General features: G+C 44.3%; 1 protein-coding gene and 1 long non-coding RNA gene across 10 annotated transcripts in view; one reads left to right on the top strand and one right to left on the bottom strand.

Annotated features, from left to right (window-relative positions):
• MSL3 (MSL complex subunit 3) overlaps positions 1–9418 on the top strand; it is a 41410-nt gene extending 31992 nt beyond the window's left edge. For 7 of the 8 annotated variants that reach the window (XM_053308397.1, XM_053308396.1, XM_053308395.1 and 4 more), the window contains 2 exons: positions 5492–5576; positions 7291–9418. In XM_053308397.1, the coding sequence (XP_053164372.1) occupies positions 5492–5576; positions 7291–7390 (185 nt within the window). In that variant the 3' untranslated portion in view covers positions 7391–9418. The remainder of the gene's footprint in view (positions 1–5491; positions 5577–7290) is intronic. The other variant, XM_053308398.1, reaches the window with a different exon arrangement.
• An 88-nt stretch (positions 9419–9506) lies between these two features.
• The window catches only part of LOC128350304 (uncharacterized), a 32329-nt gene continuing 24555 nt past the window's right edge, over positions 9507–17280 (bottom strand). The window contains exons 1-3 of one of the 2 annotated variants that reach the window (XR_008319251.1): positions 13349–13443; positions 12760–12889; positions 9507–11100 (exon numbers count right to left, since the gene is read on the bottom strand). This is a non-coding gene — a long non-coding RNA (uncharacterized LOC128350304). Of the gene's footprint in view, positions 11101–12759; positions 12890–13348; positions 13444–17280 lie in introns of those variants that run through there. The other variant, XR_008319250.1, reaches the window with a different exon arrangement.

Below are 17280 nucleotides of genomic sequence, written 5' to 3'. Positions count from 1 at the left end.
TGCGGCGCTGAGATGCACATGGCATCCGTGCATGCGTGGGCACCATTTGTGTGGTCAGCATGGTGTTGCTGAACATGGAAATCGCAGTCACATATGTGCAGATGCCATGTGTTGGTTCTTGAGGTAGTGCCGTCGCAGCATGAAGCTGCATGCGGTGGTGGAGAGCAGGTAAGGATTTACTCTCCTCATTAAAAATCCTGCTCATCGCTCCCCTTCCTCAGCGGTGCCGAGCCAGTTCAGACCTCGTCCAAAGGGTTCAGCTTTGAACCTGTGCATGAACCTCAGTTCATGTACATCCCTACCTGGGTCTCCCATGTCCAACTCTGTGCTAGCCCTGATGTGGTCATTCAAATAGCCTTTTAGATTTTCTAGTTAAACTGCATGTACAGTGAGGGAAATAAGTATTTGATCCCCTGCTGATTTTGTCCGTTTGCCCTCTGACACAGAAATGACCAGGCTGAAATTGGAATGGTAGGTTTATTGTAGCTGTGAGAGACAGAATAACAACAAACAAACCCTCAAAAGCCCAGTGCCCAAAAGTCAGCGATAGATTTGCATTGTAGTGAAGGAAATAAGTATTCGATCCCCTATCAACCAGCAAGATTTCAGGCTCCCAGGTGTCTTTTCACTATATGCAGGTAACGAGCTGAGATGAGGAACACCCTCTGTAAGGGAGTGCTCCTAATCCCAGCTTGTTACCGTACCTGTATAAAAGACACCAGTCCATAGAAGCAAGCAATCACTCAGCTTCCAAACTCACCACCATGCCCAAGACCAAAGAGCTGTCGAAGGATGTCAGGGACAAGGTTGTAGACCTGCACAAGGCTGGACTGGGCTACAAGACTATCGCCAAGCAGCTTGGTGAGAAGGTGACTACAGTTGGCACGATAACTCACAAATGGAAGGCACACAAAATAACTGTCAATCTCCCTCGGTCTGGGGCTCCATGCAAGATCTCACCTCATGGAGTTGCAATGATCATGAGAACGGTGATAAAGCAGCCCAGAACTACAAAGCAGCTGGAACCATAGTCACCAAGAAAACAATTGGTAACACACTACGCCGTGAAGGACTGAAATCTTGCAGTGCCCGCAAGGTCCCCCTGCTCAAGGCAGCACATGTACAGGCCCATCTGCAGTTTGCCAATGCACATCTGAATGATCCAGAGGAGAACTGGGCGAAAGTGTTGTGGTCAGATGAGACCAAAATCAAGCTCTTTGGCATCAACTCAACTTGCCGTGTGTGGAGGAGGAGGAATGCTGCCTATGAGCCCAAGAACACCATCCCCACCGTCAAACATGGAGGTGGACACATTATGCTTTGGGGGTGTTTTTCTGCTAAGGGGACAGGACACCTTCACAGCATCGAAGGGACGATGGACGGGACCATGTACCGTCAGATCTTGGGTGAGCACCTCCTTCCCTCAGCCAGGGCATTGAGAATGGGTCGTGGATGGGTATTCCAGCATGACAATGACCCAAAAAGCCAAGGCAACAAAGGAGTGGCTCAAGAAGAAGCACATGAAGGTCCTGGAGTGGCCCAGCCAGTCTCCAGACCTTAATCCCATAGAAAATCTGTGGAGGGAGCTGAAGGTTTGGGTTGCCAAACATCAGCCTCGAAACCTTTCTGACTTGGAGAGGATCTGCAAAGAGGAGTGGGACAACATCCCTCCTGGGTTGTGTGCAAACCTGGTGGCCAACTACAAGAAACGTCTGACCTCTGTGATTGCCAACAAGGGTTTTGCCACCAAGTACTAAGACATCTTTTGTGAAGGGATCGAATACTTATTTCCCTCACTACAATGCAAATCCATCGCTGACTTTTGGGCACTGGGCTTTTGAGGGTTTGTTTGTTGTTGTTCTGTCTCTCACAGCTACAATAAACCTACCATTCCAATTATAGCCTGGTCATTTCTGTGTCAGAGGGCAAACGGACAAAATCAGCAGGGGATCAAATACTTATTTCCCTCACTGTATCTTGAGCCATGTTACTAACTCTCTAGTAGCTAATTTTAAGATCATATAAGGTATTCAGCTTGATGGTAATATGAAAAGTGTGACTCATTTATTCCTATGGATTGCAGTATGTGTGTACTGTGGGGCGGTTAAATAGATACAGTAACTGCTGTTTAAGCACAACATCCTTATCTGGTTCTGCTCCAAGCCAAACTGACTTGCTTTACTGCCGCAGCAACCTGGATCATTTCTAATATATTATTATTTATTTATCATATGTATATACCACCTGATATGTGTATCTCTAGGCGGTAAACACAATTTAAAACAAATATAAACAGAGTAGGGATGTGTAAAATGTTTCAGCTGAAACATTTTGACATTTTGAGTGCTATTTTGGAGGCCTGTTTTCCCCTTGCTGATTGGCTTTCTGGCACTGGCTTCCAATTGGCTTGCAATCTCCTTGCTTCTTGGTTGGCTTGTTATCATACAAATCACGTTTTGTCATGAGCAATTGTGTCCCCTTTGGTTGGGGGGAGGGAGGGGGGAACATAAACGGATGGAGTCTACAAATGTATAGGGACTGGGAGACAGAGAGAGCCCTTATGGTGTGCCTCTATTGAACAGGATACATCAAGAAGGAAGGAAGGTTTGATTTTAGTGGCTTTCTTTTCTCAACACTGAGTATAATACACTGTATTATACTCTGCTATAACTATCTAGTTTTGCTGGATCGCAGATTGACAGAGGCAGAACTTGGGTGCTTGCCTTCCTTGAGTTGTGGTTTGTTTTGTTTGTGAGATAGTGTTGTGGTGAGAAATTGACAGTGGCAGTTGTGTGTATATTTCCTGGTGATTGCTGTGATGAGCTTCATGTCTGGCCTTGAGCCTAACTTGTGTTTCAGTCACTTCTCTGGTCTGCTCAGCAATCTGTATTGCAAGGTGCACTCAGTCAAAATGTAGAGGTAGCTCTAGTTGAACTTATGGCTATGCTTGCTGCTAAGGGTACTGCTGTGGCAGCTGTTGCAATGCTAGGAAGTAAGGAGTCATAATTGTATGCGTGAGAGAGCATCTTGTGTCAGTGATGTTACTGCAACACAGGCACTGCGGCTGACAGTGGATTGTGGGGCAGTGATTCTCTTTTTGGACTGTGTTCTGTGTTGGGAGGGACAGATTCCCTTTTACTGTGTGCTTCTGCAATATTTTTCAAGGCAGCATTGCAAAATGCATTGCAAATTGCAGTGCAAAACTTGTGTGTGCCCTCTGACTGCAGCTCATTCCAGCCGTGGGGAACAATGGTGAAACTTGAAACACCTCATTGTTCCCCATAGGTAGTTCCTAGGGACACCAACCACCCATAGGATTTTATGTGGGTTTGGAGAAAAGGTTAGAAATTTGTTTAAAACCACCTGCTTGCCAATTTCATTTGTGGGTTGGTAGGTAGCACCCATCATGCCCTACCACTCAACCCTCTTTGATGCCCTTAGGAGCTACCCATGAGGAGCAATGGGGTGTTTCGATTTACCCCATTGTTCCCTGTGGCTGAAAAACTCAAAACTCATTGCAACAACAGTTTGACTGCTGTTTTGACAAAACATTTTGGTCACTGGTGTTTTTGTTTCTAGCTCAAAACAAAATGCACAATCTGTTTCGAGCACATCCCTAAAACAAAGTAAAAGCAATTAGAACAAATTCACAGAATAAAAGTTAAAACAATTTCATAGGATAAAAACAATTAAACAATTTCAGGTGTATTAAGCTAATACACCTGAAACATGCATTTTCATTAATTGTAGTGGTAAAATTGTAATGCAGCCCCAAATTGGAAGACAAATATTCTGGAGCAGAATTGGGCTACTCTTTCCTTGCAGCATTCTCAAAATATATTCTACCCACCATGGAATCCACTATTGTCACCCCATCTTCCCTATGTCAGTTTAAGACCCATGTGCCCTGAGGGAAGGAAGCAGATGAGAGCCCAGGCCCAGATGAGAGCTCACATCATTCGGTCTTGAAGGAACCATCTAGGGCCTGAGACACGACCACCCTATATTTATCCTTTGTAATTTTTTTTACATTCTGTTACTTTAGTATTTAAATTATTGTAGAAAGCCAGTATTTGGAGGTACCCTGCTGGGCCTGGAAAGCACCTTAGAAGTGTGGGGAGGTGCCTTCTCTACTGGTCACCAAGAGAGCTTTGCTTGCCCATCCCCAGGGGTCCAAGCTGCCCACATTTCCTGTCTTGGGTGGCCCTCTTCATTACGAGTGCAGGGCTACCTAAATACCTCCTCACAGGAACCTAACCTTTCTGGGTGTGATCCTGTTCTTGGTTCTACTCCGTCCTGTTCTGGACTGTCTTCCCATTCCCTGGTGGCATGTGGTAGCAGCCATTGCCTCTCTGGCCTGCCCACCCTGGTGCTTGGCTCCATGATCCCACCCTCTTCTGGCACCCTTCATGGCAGTGAGGGGTGTGTGCTTTGGCTCCCTCTTCCTGGTGCAGCCAAGAGACTGTGCACCAGGCCAGCCTATTAAGATCATTGGAGGAGATCCAGTTGTGATTGCCACTGGCTTGTTCCCTGGCACTCCAAAACTGGGCCTTCCCTAGGGTTGCCCCAGGGCTCTGGGTTACACTCCCAAATGAAATCAGAATCTCTGCATCTCTGGTTCTTTTTAAACTACTTTTGAAAACACACCTGTTTTATTAGGCTTTTAGTTTATAATGTTCTTTTTAATTATGGGTAATTTTAATCTGTTTTGTATGATTTTTAGGTTTTAGATGTAAAATAGGTAAAAGTAATTGGATGCACAATATTTGGCAGTTCCATTCTATCATGGGTTTGTACCCTGCATAGCAAGTTAATTTGTTATCTGGAACAAAATCTGTGTGGTTGGAACATAGACTAGAACAGTGATCTTCATTATTTTTTAAGCAGAAGCTACTTTGGTGGGTAACCTCCCCCCTACAAAAGACCCCAAAACAAACCTTGAATGTGAAAGCATTTCCCACTGCACAGTGCTGCACTTTCCCTAGTGCCCAGGGGGGCTAGAAGCTCCTTTAAGTGAAACAAAGCCCTCTTGAACCCCAGCACCATCTTAGAAGATGTGCACAGAATGGTGGGAAGGACTGTATTTTCCATCGCCCTAGTTAGCACTGGGAGTCTTGATTTTCTCTTAAGGAACCCCACTGGTGCTGGAGAGAGCACAGGACAGCACTGCACGGTGGGGAAAATCACCTTTGCACGGTGCTAGAAGGGCTGTGCCAAATATTTGGCTTCAGCCAAAGCTTCACACAGGCCTAATAAACAACTAGTCCGGGATCTGCATTTAGGGTCAGTGGGAGCCACCACTGGCTGACTGCCTTGCAGTGCAGAATGCTGATCTAGAGAGTCAGGATTGTAAGTGTGTTTGTGAAGAATGCTTTCCCCCCCAAAGGTAGGAGAAACTGCCAGATTATAAATAAGGAATATTTGTATTTAATAGCAGAAAAAGCAAATAAACTTCTTTTAAAATGTACACCTTCCCTTCTTGCTTTTACAGTAAAGCTTCCAGAGATACTTGGGAAGATGAGCTTTCCTGACAAAAACCTAAAGGCATTGGTAAAGCACTTTGAATTGTTTCTAAGGTAATTTGACACTGTATTAGTGACTGAAACACCATATGCCTAAACATTCATGAGCAGCTTGTAATTTCAAGATCAATAATTTTAACAGTGAGGGAGTTCTATTCTCTTCAGCTATTCGCCATATTCTAGAGAATAAGATATTATCTAAAAGTTAATTAGTTTCCATGCAACCCATCTATTTTAAGGTATTGCTCACTTTAAAAGTAGCTGTCAAACTATATCACTGAATTGTACATCTTCTGCTCACATTGGCTATGTGAAGGGGGAGCCTGGGTCTTTTTTCTATAGTTAGTTATGCAAGTTCCACATGCATCTGAAACTTGCAGAGCTTGCTTCAGTGGTGATAGTCATTCCTGCATCCAAACAAAAGGGAGGATTTGCACAAACAGGCTGTCAGCATATACATCCTACCCTCATCCTGAGATTGCCATTGGGGTTCTATTGTAAGACATGATGTACCGGTGCTTAGGATGGGGGCTTACCAGCTGCCCATGCCAATGCAATATTCACACACATGGCAATCAAGATTAACATTGGTTGGTAATGTAAAAAATTTTTACTGAATTAATATTTCCTCCAAATGTCACATAACTGCAAAAAGATTTGATCAGTACCCCTGAGTGTAAAGTAAAGGCAAAGTGTGCCGTTGAGTCGGTGTCGACTCCTGGCACCACAGAGCCCTGTGGTTTTTGTCTTTGGTAGGATACAGGAAGGGTTTACCCTAAGTGAACAACCAGACAATTTGTAGAAGGAGCAAGTATTGTTACCTGCAGTAATGGTCTATGACCACTAGTCTGCACTAATATGCAGGTTAATATAGTAGCAAGCGGGTTTTTTGGCCACTGTAGACGAGTGGGATGCTGCAGGTATAATCAGTTAAAGATCTCTGAAGAATGTTTGCTTTTCTTAAAGGATTTGTATAGAGAAACGTTGATTGTGAATCAGGAAAGTAAAGTAATCCAAGATACTTTAAAACAAGTACTGATGAAAACAATCTTGTTTGGTTTTGTAAAAAAGAAAAGAAAAAAGAATGTTGGGAGCCTTACCTTTACTGGCTGACATCCTCACTAATAGCACGCACGTGCAGCAAAGAAAACCCATGCATGCACTGCTAGCCGCCTTGCTTCTGTGCAACCTGGAAGTTGGTCCCTGAGGTGTGTACCAAGCACTTCCGGGGTAATGGCAAACCACCACCACCCCAACCCTCAAGCACCTATACTTCAGAAGCAAGGCTGCTAGTGGTATGCACTTGGGGGTGTTTTTGCTGCCTGTGTGCAGTTTGCTGTGGTTTTGAGTTTGAAAAGGGTGCTTCAGTAGGTAGTAGGTTGGTAACCTGTGTGCTGCAGAAACAATATGTAGATGATTGTTACACATTAACACTCTTTTTCACCAACACATGGTCTCAGTTAATAAGTCTGAAAATAGCTTGAGTCTCTGGCCAACTCATGAAGTTTAGCTGCTCAAATTAAACATATATTACTAATTCAAAATATAATACTGTGTACTACTACTTTAAATATCAGATGTTACCATGCAGTTTTATGACTTGCTGAAATGTGACAATAAAGGCTTTAAAACCTCCTAGTATATATGACCCGCTATAAGGGTATGTGTGTGATATACTGTTGGATATTGTAAATAATTACTTACTTTGAATACAAACGCTAAGACATTAGATATGGCAAAACTAATCATACATATTCTGTTTTTCCAGGTTTTTAGCAGAATACCATGATGACTTCTTCCCAGAGTCAGCTTATGTAGCTGCCTGTGAGGCTTACTATAGCACAAAGAATCCACGTGCCATCTACTGAAGTTATTAATGTAATCAACTGTACATACTCCGTGACTGCTACTGTTACAACACTACTTCAGGATGAGAGAAAATTGAAATGTATCTTTATTCTAACATCACAAAGGGAGTTTCTCTAACATTGTCATTCTCTTGACATAAGTGAATTTCATTTCATTTCAGAGCTTTGCTGACATTGCATTCTAGCGCTAGATGACCTTCACTGCTAGATAAATGAAGCTCTGCATTGACTGGTAATGCATAGAACTGCATACAAATCAAGTAAGGAAAAGCAATAGATGCAATAGAAACAGACTTCACGAGAACTAACCATGCTGTGTTCCACTTTAACATAAGTTTGCTTCAGCCTGAACTCTCAGAACGTTGCCTTTGTGCTTAAGGGGAATCCAGAAGTGGCATTGCACAAGTATTTCCACATTTGGAATTCATACTTCATTTACATGAAGCTTTTACGACAAAAATTAGACTTGATGGAAGAAAGAAGATGCAACTGCTGTGCTAGCATGATCTCGACCTCAAGATCTACTTTGGTTGGGGGAAAAGACCAGATTGCTTTTTCGAAATTCATTTGCCTCTCCCCATTGTAGGAATGTTGGCAGGGCCTGAATAGCTTGGTTTTGGACTAATTTGTCTCATACATGATTTGAATTGCTTTCATAAACAATTGCTGAAGAACAGGGTGTACTTGCTAGTTTAGGGAATGAAGAATGCCAAAGTGACAACAATCACTTTGGCAACAGTTCTGAAATGAACAGTGGCTGCTAAATGAACCTGTGATATGGGCTGTTCAGTTTGAGAAGCAGATTGGGCGTTATTTCATTTAAATTAGGAATGTATGTGCTCCTATCTACATAAAGATCTGAACATACTTTTGCCTACAGTTGTTTTGGATGACTTCAGTCAGATGGTGACTGAAGTGTGCAAATGAACCACTTACAAAGCAAACTTCACCTAAGAGTCAAACTTATAAACATGCCAACAAAAATCAATTTAAAGTGAGTTTTTTTAAATAGGGAAAGCAAGTAGATGAGCCTGAAGGTTCACACTAACCCAGGTACATCCTAATCCTATGGCAATTCTGCTTGATAAGCCCCATTAATCTTACCAGGGCTTTTTACTTGTGAATTCAGGCCACCACCACTACACCACCCCCCAATTCACAGGGAAACACGTTAACCCAGAGTACTTCATTGCCCAGAAATTTATTTCCCTTGTAGTAGTAATTTCAGACATCAAAATGTATTCTGGTAACTAAACTTGCACCCTCAAACACAAGCATTAGGATAGCTGACTTGTGTGAACGAATCCTCTAAACAGGGATCCTCAACGTTGGGCCCCCAGATGTTATTGGACTTCAACTCCCATAATCCCCAACCAAAGGCCACTGGGGCTTGGGATTATGGGAGTTGAAGTCCACTAACATCTGGGGGCCCAACATTGAGGATCTCTGCCTTACAGTAATAGTACCCCATCATCTTAAGTTGGAAATCAGGGTATGAGCTTAATAAGTTAACTTTTAGAAGATTTGGAAACAGGCTTCTTCAGACTCTGGGTGCTTTTCATATATTGTACAGGCCAGTCATCTGGCTTGTGAGGTTTTGCAATCCTATGGAGGTGGACATACTCATGTGAATGCCCATGGAGTTCTATCAGTGGCCTGACTACTGTAAAAAGCAGCCTGTGCAATTGTGTTGCTATGTAAACAGGCCCTCAAATTTGTGGATTGTTGCTATTTGGGTGCGAGATTTTGGTATAATCTTATCTGATTGGATTTTCTTGAACATAGGTCCTAGAACCCTCAACTGTATTTTGGTCTTTGGATTTGAAGCTTCTTAATAAACAAGCATTTGTTAGCCTTAGTGTAAATATTTGTTTGTACAAAATAGTTAAATGTGTTAATATTACAGGATACTGATGAAATTTAACCTTTAATTTCTTTATTGTGTTTCAGCACACAGTGTGTCAAATATACTATGTTGTATCCTATCAATGCATAGAAATAAAAAGGAAGACTCATAGCTGAATATAAGCCTTCATGTGTAGCTGCTCTTAAAATTAGGAAAGATTCTGGTGTTGAGAACTTAATGTGTCTTCTCTGTGTTTAAAACTACAACTGCAACAAGGTATTTAAAAATCCCACTTAAGAGGGGTGTCAGTGTTTCTTTCTCTCCACTGTAACTTAAAAGTCCAGTTCATGTAACAATTCTCCATGTATTCTCTCCACGCATGGTAGAACAGATGGTCATAATACACTGCAAGGATGCGAAACTAAAAGCTCTTTGAGAGACACATCACAGATTTTTACTTAAGTGCTTTTTGATAAAGACCAGAGGTGCTACTTGTTCTGTGTGATAGCAGGATATGCTACTGTGCACAGAAGCTTTGCTAGTTTGAACTGCCTTCTTCCACAGGGACAGCCAAAATCATTGCTGTGATTCAAGTTGGCCTTTTTCAAATTGCTGTGATCGCAGAAGTGGTCGCATGTGTCTTTGCCTAAGCAGCCAGTTAATACTAAGGTTCTTTCATGTAGTTCACTATGTGATCATGTGGGAAAAACTTTTTTGGATATACCTACCTTATTTTCTCAACTTTAAATTCCATGCAAAATAGTTTGAACTATTTTCATCATGGTGAAAGGTAGATCTTGGTATGTACTGGTGCCATTTTAGAGTATACTGGAGGGCAGGACAAACGGGAGTAAGTTTATTCTTGTTCAGCTTGTACGGTTAGTGGCCTATTTCTGTCTGCATAGGGGAGAATAAACATAGAGCCCTATTATCCTTGTCATGTACTCCCACCCAGCAACTAGTGCTTCCTCTCTTCTAATGTATCCTGTCTGTACAACTGTTGTACAGTGTAGAATGGCTCTCGCAGGTGCTGAAGAAAATAGGAGTAGCTGGCAAGGCACCAATTATTATAAAGTAGTAACTGCATAGGAACCAGCAAGCTTTTTCGATAAACAGAAGATATCTCTTGAGGCTGGCTCATGAAATTCAGAATGGCAAAACACAGAGCCCCCTCTCCATTCCTTGCAGGTATTGACCTACTGACCATGTTGTAGTGCCCTTGTGTCAGTGGAGCCTTTTGAAGACAGTTGGCTGAGCTGTTCCATAAACGTTCCTGTTGTATAAGGGTCAAAAATGTCAATGTTTATAATCCCAAAGCCAAAACACTACTTTTATTAGGATCCTGTCTGCTACACATCTGCCTTTTCCGCCAGCGAGGACTACCCTACTTAGGAACCACATTTCTCTTCACTTATGTCCCCACTGCCACCAGTAATCCTGTGAACAAGACAATGAAAGCTTTGTGAAATCTTACAACCCTTTGTCTAGCAGGTGATTTAGAGTTTGAGGTGGAAGAATCAGTCAGACTGTATAAGGTTTAAAATAAACCAAGCTGTTTACATATAGAATCTTATTGGATAAAGGATGAAACTTCATATTAAAAAGGTTATTTAAGTGCATAGTACTGAGGGTGATGGTATCATGTTCTGTGCCTTTGAGAATACAAGCCTCTTTGTAGCTGTTGTGCTGCTGACTTGGGTCTTGTCTGTTGCTTCAGAGCCTTCACCCCATCACAGTTCCAAGACGGTCTTTGGCTTCTGTGTTGCTGAAGGTCTCTGATCTCTGCTGTTCCTGAATTCTTCACTCTGGTCTAGCTCCTTGACAGAACCTCCTGTTTGCAAGTTGTAGAAGCGAGGGAAGAATCCTGCAGTGGAAGTAGCAGCTCTTTGAATGTAATCTCAAGCAGTACTACCAAGCAGCATTTAAGCTCTCTAGGAAACCCATTTTTGCTCTTGCCTTTGCCTAGTCTCCTAACCTTTTCCTGAAAACAGCTTTCTTGTTCTTTCTCGGGTACTTCTCTGTCCTATGATAAGTCCCAGTGATCTCTTACTCTCTCCTGATTATGCTGCCCTTTGTATACTCTGGCCCTCAGAACTCTAGCTGGAACTTGGACCAATCTATGATGTCCGCCTGTCCCCTGTTTCACCCACTGGTTCTCAGCTTAGTCCAGTCACACCCTATTTTGGGTATTTGATCATTCATTTTATAGAAAATTTGTATGGTATTCCTCTGCATTATATAAACAGTCATCTGTGATCTGTTGAGATAAAAACACAAACTATCCTTCAGTGACAGCTATACTTCCTCCTAAGCAACCACTCTGGAGCATAGCAACACCCTTTACCCAGGTCTACCATTATTAGACATTGCTTCCTGTACATACATAAACATATTGGATACAATGCAACAAGTTTAAGTTTATCCTGTGGCCTAGCTGCCTCCTACATTATCAGGGTGGGTGTGGGGCGATGGAGGCAGAGTTCAACTTCTCAGCTGCTGTGAGAAGACATCTCGGGTGGGTTATCATCCCGAGCTCGCTCCAGAGAGGCAGGACTATTTAACTAAGCTACCAAGCCTATAAAAGCCTTGGGAGGATAGCCCCTCCCAGTTTAGTTAGTCCTGCTAGTGCTCCAGAGTAGACAGAGAACAAGCCTTTCCTGACTTTTTCCTCTTCACATCTGGTAATTCCGTTCCTTTCCCTTTCAAACCTCTTCAAGCCTTTTTACCTCAGCTTTGCCTTAAAACAAACAAACAAACCCACCCTCGATCTCTCTTCTCCTCATTTTGCCAATCCTGTCACTTACTGCTAATCCTCTCAACTTCTTTCTCCCGCTTTTGTTGCCTTTCCCTTCCCTGCCTAATGGAGCCTTGAAGAGCTAGCATTTTACAGGGCATTATGCCTAGAGCAAAAAAGCCTACCTCGGCAACGGCAACAAAAACAACAAAGTCCCTGCACCACTGCGTGCAGGTACTGGCTGGAGAAAACGGCCTGCCCCAGGCCACTGTGCCTTCGTCAGGCGCGGCTGCAAGAGACGACGAGCAGGGCTCTACAGACCTCCGACGGGGCAGCGGCGGCAGACAAAAGCGCGTGAAAATGCAAGGCCCCAGTCTCTCCTTCAGCAGACCTCGAGCGGCAAGCCCAGGCCCTCGGCAGGGCACCCCTTAGATCCGCGGCGGGAGGGAAGGCAATGGTAGATTCGGCAATGGGCGCAGCGACCCCCTCTGAGGTCTCTGAAGTGTCCAAGGAGGAGGAAGATATCGCCCAGCAGCCCATTAGGAGCAACCCAGGCGGGAGAACCCCTGTAGTGGAACCACCCCAACAATCGCCACCCCAACCGCAACCTCAGGCGCCTGTTCTACAGGTAGATTTTCACAGCCCCCCTACACTGATTCCAGTGAGCCAGGGACAAGGAGTGCCGGTCTCCCTGGGAGGGGCGTAACCCCCAGAACCACCCAGGGAAACGGTTGTCCCATGCCCCCCTCCAGTGGGTGAAATATCCGATGAGAGGCGCCAGTGGTTTACCTCTGTGATAACTACCACTCTGGAAAGCCAGCATTTGAACACGAGGCGCCACAGGTACAAGGCACACACACACCCCCGGATCATCTCCTTCTTTTACTTCAGACTCCTCAGGGTCTGGTTGCTCTTCTCCCTCACATAAAAGGAGAAAGAAGAGTCATAAGCATGAGTACACACAAGAATAAAGCCAACAAAAATAAGGAGCGCAGGAGGAAACCTAAACAACCTTCCCCTGTCCATTCTTCCAAGGACTCAGACTATGCTTCTCCTGATCCTTGACCAAACAGACCAGTTGACTCCATACAACCACAGATCTCACAGAGTCCCACTGTGGGAGGAGGGGACCCCTTGGGTCTGGGTCATGATCCCACTGATCCAGACAGGGAGGATGGGGAATGGTTGGATGGGAACAGGGCTGAACCTTTACCTTATTCACGCAGATTGTTTCCAGCTGAAGATTTTGCTAACCTGTTTGTTAAAGCCTTGCATACCTTAGGTCTAACAATTGAAGGTTTACAGGACAATACAGCCCCAACAAGGGAATCTCTGGTGCTTCCGACTACATTTACACCTGAGTTTCTGTTCCCTTTACCTGAGACTTTCTCTGAGGTTTTGAAACAAGAATGGCAGGCACCCGCTATCCAGAAAAAGACTACATCTTTGGCGAACAAGCACTATGCATTCTCCACCGGGGCTAGCAATTTTTTTCAGATTCCTCCAGTTGATGCACATGTCGCAGCCCTCACATCGGGGGCGGTACTTCCCCAGGAAGGGGAGTCTGTTCTGAAGGACCCAACGGAAAAGAAGCTGGAGTTTCATCTGAAAAAGAATGAGTGTGTATCACTCTCAGTGCGGGCTTCTATAGCTGCCTCTATCATCTCAAGAGCATCTCTGCTTTGGACAGACAAACTGTTGCAATCTCCTCCACCCGAACCATCCAGGCAGAGACAAATTGCACTGAAATTACAAAAGTCTCAAGTGTTCATAGTGGATGCAATGTTGGATTCCGTGCGTTTTGGTGCCCGGGCAACAGCAAATAATGTGGTACCCAGACGAACGCTTTGGCTAAAGCATTGGCAGGTGGACGCTGCGTCTAGATCCAATCTATCCGCGGTTCCCTTTATGGCAACCAAACATTTTGGAGATGAGGTCCTCAAGGACATCCTAACTGAGACAAAGGACAGGAAAAAGGTCCTTCCTTCAACCACAAGGAAGGAGGACAAGTGGCCATACAAAAGGACTAATCAGCCCTTTTGGTCCTTTCGTCCCTACTTGCGTAACAATGATAGGGGCAGAGACAATATGAACCGACGCAACAATTGGAATAGACCACAGTTTAACAAGTCTGCCTCCAAGCAGAATCAGTTTGGACAACAAGCCAAGCCCCGTCAAACCTTGTGACTTGTCTGGAGTAGGAGGTCACCTCTCTCAATTCTTTCATGCTTGGGAGGGCTCTGTGTCAGAGCAGTGGGTCCTGCAGATGGTGCTACATGGCTGAGAAATCAAACTAACCTCCTGGTCCAGGGACACGTTCATGCCTACTCCTCAGTCCAAGTCCCATCTGAAACACTCAGCCATGCAGCAGGCCAGCAGGCACCTTCTGGCCATCTCTGCCATAGAACCATTTCCTCAGGATCAGCTTCATTGCGGAATTTACTCAATCTTATTTACTGTGCCCAAAAGAGACGGTACTTTCAGGGCAGTATTAGATCTGAAATATCTCAACCACTGGGTACGGAAAAGAAAATTTCACATGGAAACTCTGCATTCTATTGCAGAGAACCTACATCACAGGGATCTATTGTCATCCATCGACTTGACAGAGGCCTACCTCCACGTACCAATTCATCATCGATCGAGACATCTGCTTCGTTTTTGTTACCAGGGGCACCATTACCAGTATGCAGCAATGCCCTTCAGCCTTTCATCGGTGCCAAGGATTTTCATGAAAATAATGGCCCCCCTGGTAGCCCACATTCGACTTCAAAAGGTCAGACTGTTCTTTTATTTGGATGATCTTCTCGTTCAGTCAAAAGAGACTCCAAAAAGGGACATCAACATCACCTTGGATGCCCTGGACTCTCATGGCTTTATAGTGAATAAAGCCAAAATTCACCTATCTCCAGCTACTCGACTGCAGCACCTGGGGGTCATCATCGACATGATACAGGGCAAGCTTTTTCTTCCAGAGGAACGCAAACAGAAGATCATGGGCCTAATACAAGAAGTACTATTGCTTCAAAATATTCCAGTCAGAACCCTTGCCCAACTATTGGGTCTGATGGTGGCAACTCTGGAAGCTGTTTCCAGGGTGCGTTTCCACCTTCGCCCCTTACAATGTTTCTTACTGCCCTTCCAGGAAGACATCGCGAGCAAGAGTCACAGGAGGGTCTCTCTGCCACGTCATGTGCAGGATTCTCTGGGGTGGTGGCTGACTCCTCACAACCTGAACAGGGGGAGACCGTTCCTAGATCCACCCAGAATCATCTTAACAACAGATGCCGGCCTTCACGGCTGGGGGGCTCACTGCTTGTCCAAATCAGCTCAGGGCACTTGGACCTCGGAAGAGAGAAAACACAGCATGAATTGGCTCGAACTGAGGGATATTCGTTTGGCTCTATTGGCCTTCAAGCCTCTGGTACGGGGAAAGGATATTCTAATCCGTACAGACAACATGACAGCCAAGGTGCATGTCAACAGACAGGGGGGAACCAGGTCTCAAGCACTCCACCAGGAGGCGACACCTTCTTTGAAACATTCTAAGTTTTGGTCTCTTATCAGTGTTGTAGGTTTTGCCATCTCCGCATATTCCAAAATTTTTATCAGCCAATCTTCTTTTGAAGATTGCTCTTCCATTTTTGTGTGTATATTATTCTGGCCACCGTAGAAGCATACATGAAGAATGTTAAATTATTTGTAGAAATTAAACCTTGTGTTATTCCCAGTAGGAAGGATTCTGGCTTCTTAGGAAATGTCATTTTAAACATTTCTTTAACTCATTATATATCATATCCCAATAGGCCTTAGCCTTCCCACAGGTCCACCACATATGAAAAAAAGTACCTTCAGAATGTCCACACTTCCAACATTTGTTTGAAACATTTTTATACATCAATGCCAATTTTTTTGGTGTCAAGTACCATCTATACATCATTTTATAATAATTTTCTTTTAAAGCATAGCGTGAAGTAAATTTTAAATCAGTTTTCCATAACTTTTCCCAGGCTGCCATTTCTATATTATGCCCCACATCTTGACCCCACTTTATCATGGTCGTTTTAGCCACTTCCTCTCTTGTCTTCTCCAGAAGTAACAGTTTATAACTTGTAGATCTCTTTGCGTCCAGTCTCACCAACCAACTACCACGCTTCTTCGCTCGATTCCCATATCATCAGGCAGAAGCAGTGGATGCCATGTCAGCCCCGTGGCCGCCAGGGCTGTTGTATGCCTTTCCTCCGGTTCCTCTTCTGAGCAGGCTGTTGCGGCACATTCATCTGTTGCAAGCACAGGTTCTGTTGGTTGCACTGTATTGGCCCCGCCGCTCATGGTTTACCGAGATTCTACATCTCGCGGTGGACAGTCCCTTTTTCCTTCCGGACATGGACGATCTTCTCAGCCAGGGGCCAATTCTGCACCACAATCCCAGCTGGTTCAAGCTTGCCTCTTGGCAACTGAGCACAACATCCTCAGTCGCCAGGGATATGAACCAAACGTCCTGAACACTATTTTGGCATCTAGACGGTCATCAACAAACCGAATATACCAATCCACATGGAGAGTATTCCTTCGTTGGTGCGGTAGACGTAAGCAATCTCCAAACACATGTTCCTTGCCAGAACTTATGGCATTCTTACAGGATAGTTTGGACAAAGGTCTCAGCGTGAACACAATCAAACGCCATGCAGCAGCGATAAGCCATCTCCTGGCATCATTCAAGGGAAAGAATCTATCTTCTCACCCCAATTTGAAAAGATTTCTGAGAGGTGCTACACTTATTTCTCCACCGGTGATTCACAGGTTTCCGACATGGGACCTTCACAAGGTGCTGAGGGTGCTTCACGCCCCTCCCTTTGAGCCCATACGTTCCATTCCTTTACGCATTCTGTCCATGAAATTGGCCTTTCTAGTAGCGATTACTTCAGCCAGAAGGATTTCAGAACTCAAGTCTCTTTCAGCTCACCCCAAGTTCTGTATATTTTTGGCGGATTCAGTTACTCTGATTCCAGATCCTTTGGTGCTCCCTAAAGTCGCTTCTATTTTCCACAGATCGCAAAATTTGATATTACTGTCGTTCTGTCCAAAGCCGTCACATCCCAAGGAAAAAGACTGGCATAAATGGGATGTCAGACACTGTTTGAGAACTTATCTATCCAGAACTGAAGCCTTTAGAGTCACAGACTCGCTTTTTGTGTCATACTTGCCTTCCACCATGGGCCAGTGGGTATTGTCAGCCACATTAGCCCACTGGATTAGAGCATGTATTGCATTGGCTTATGAGGTTCAACACCTGCCAACACCCTTGAC

Source organism: Hemicordylus capensis, chromosome 3, assembly GCF_027244095.1.
Source record: "Hemicordylus capensis ecotype Gifberg chromosome 3, rHemCap1.1.pri, whole genome shotgun sequence".
Lineage (NCBI taxonomy): Eukaryota > Metazoa > Chordata > Lepidosauria > Squamata > Cordylidae > Hemicordylus > Hemicordylus capensis.
Note: the sequence above shows the minus strand (reverse complement) of the source record. Positions and strands in the feature narration are given on the sequence as shown.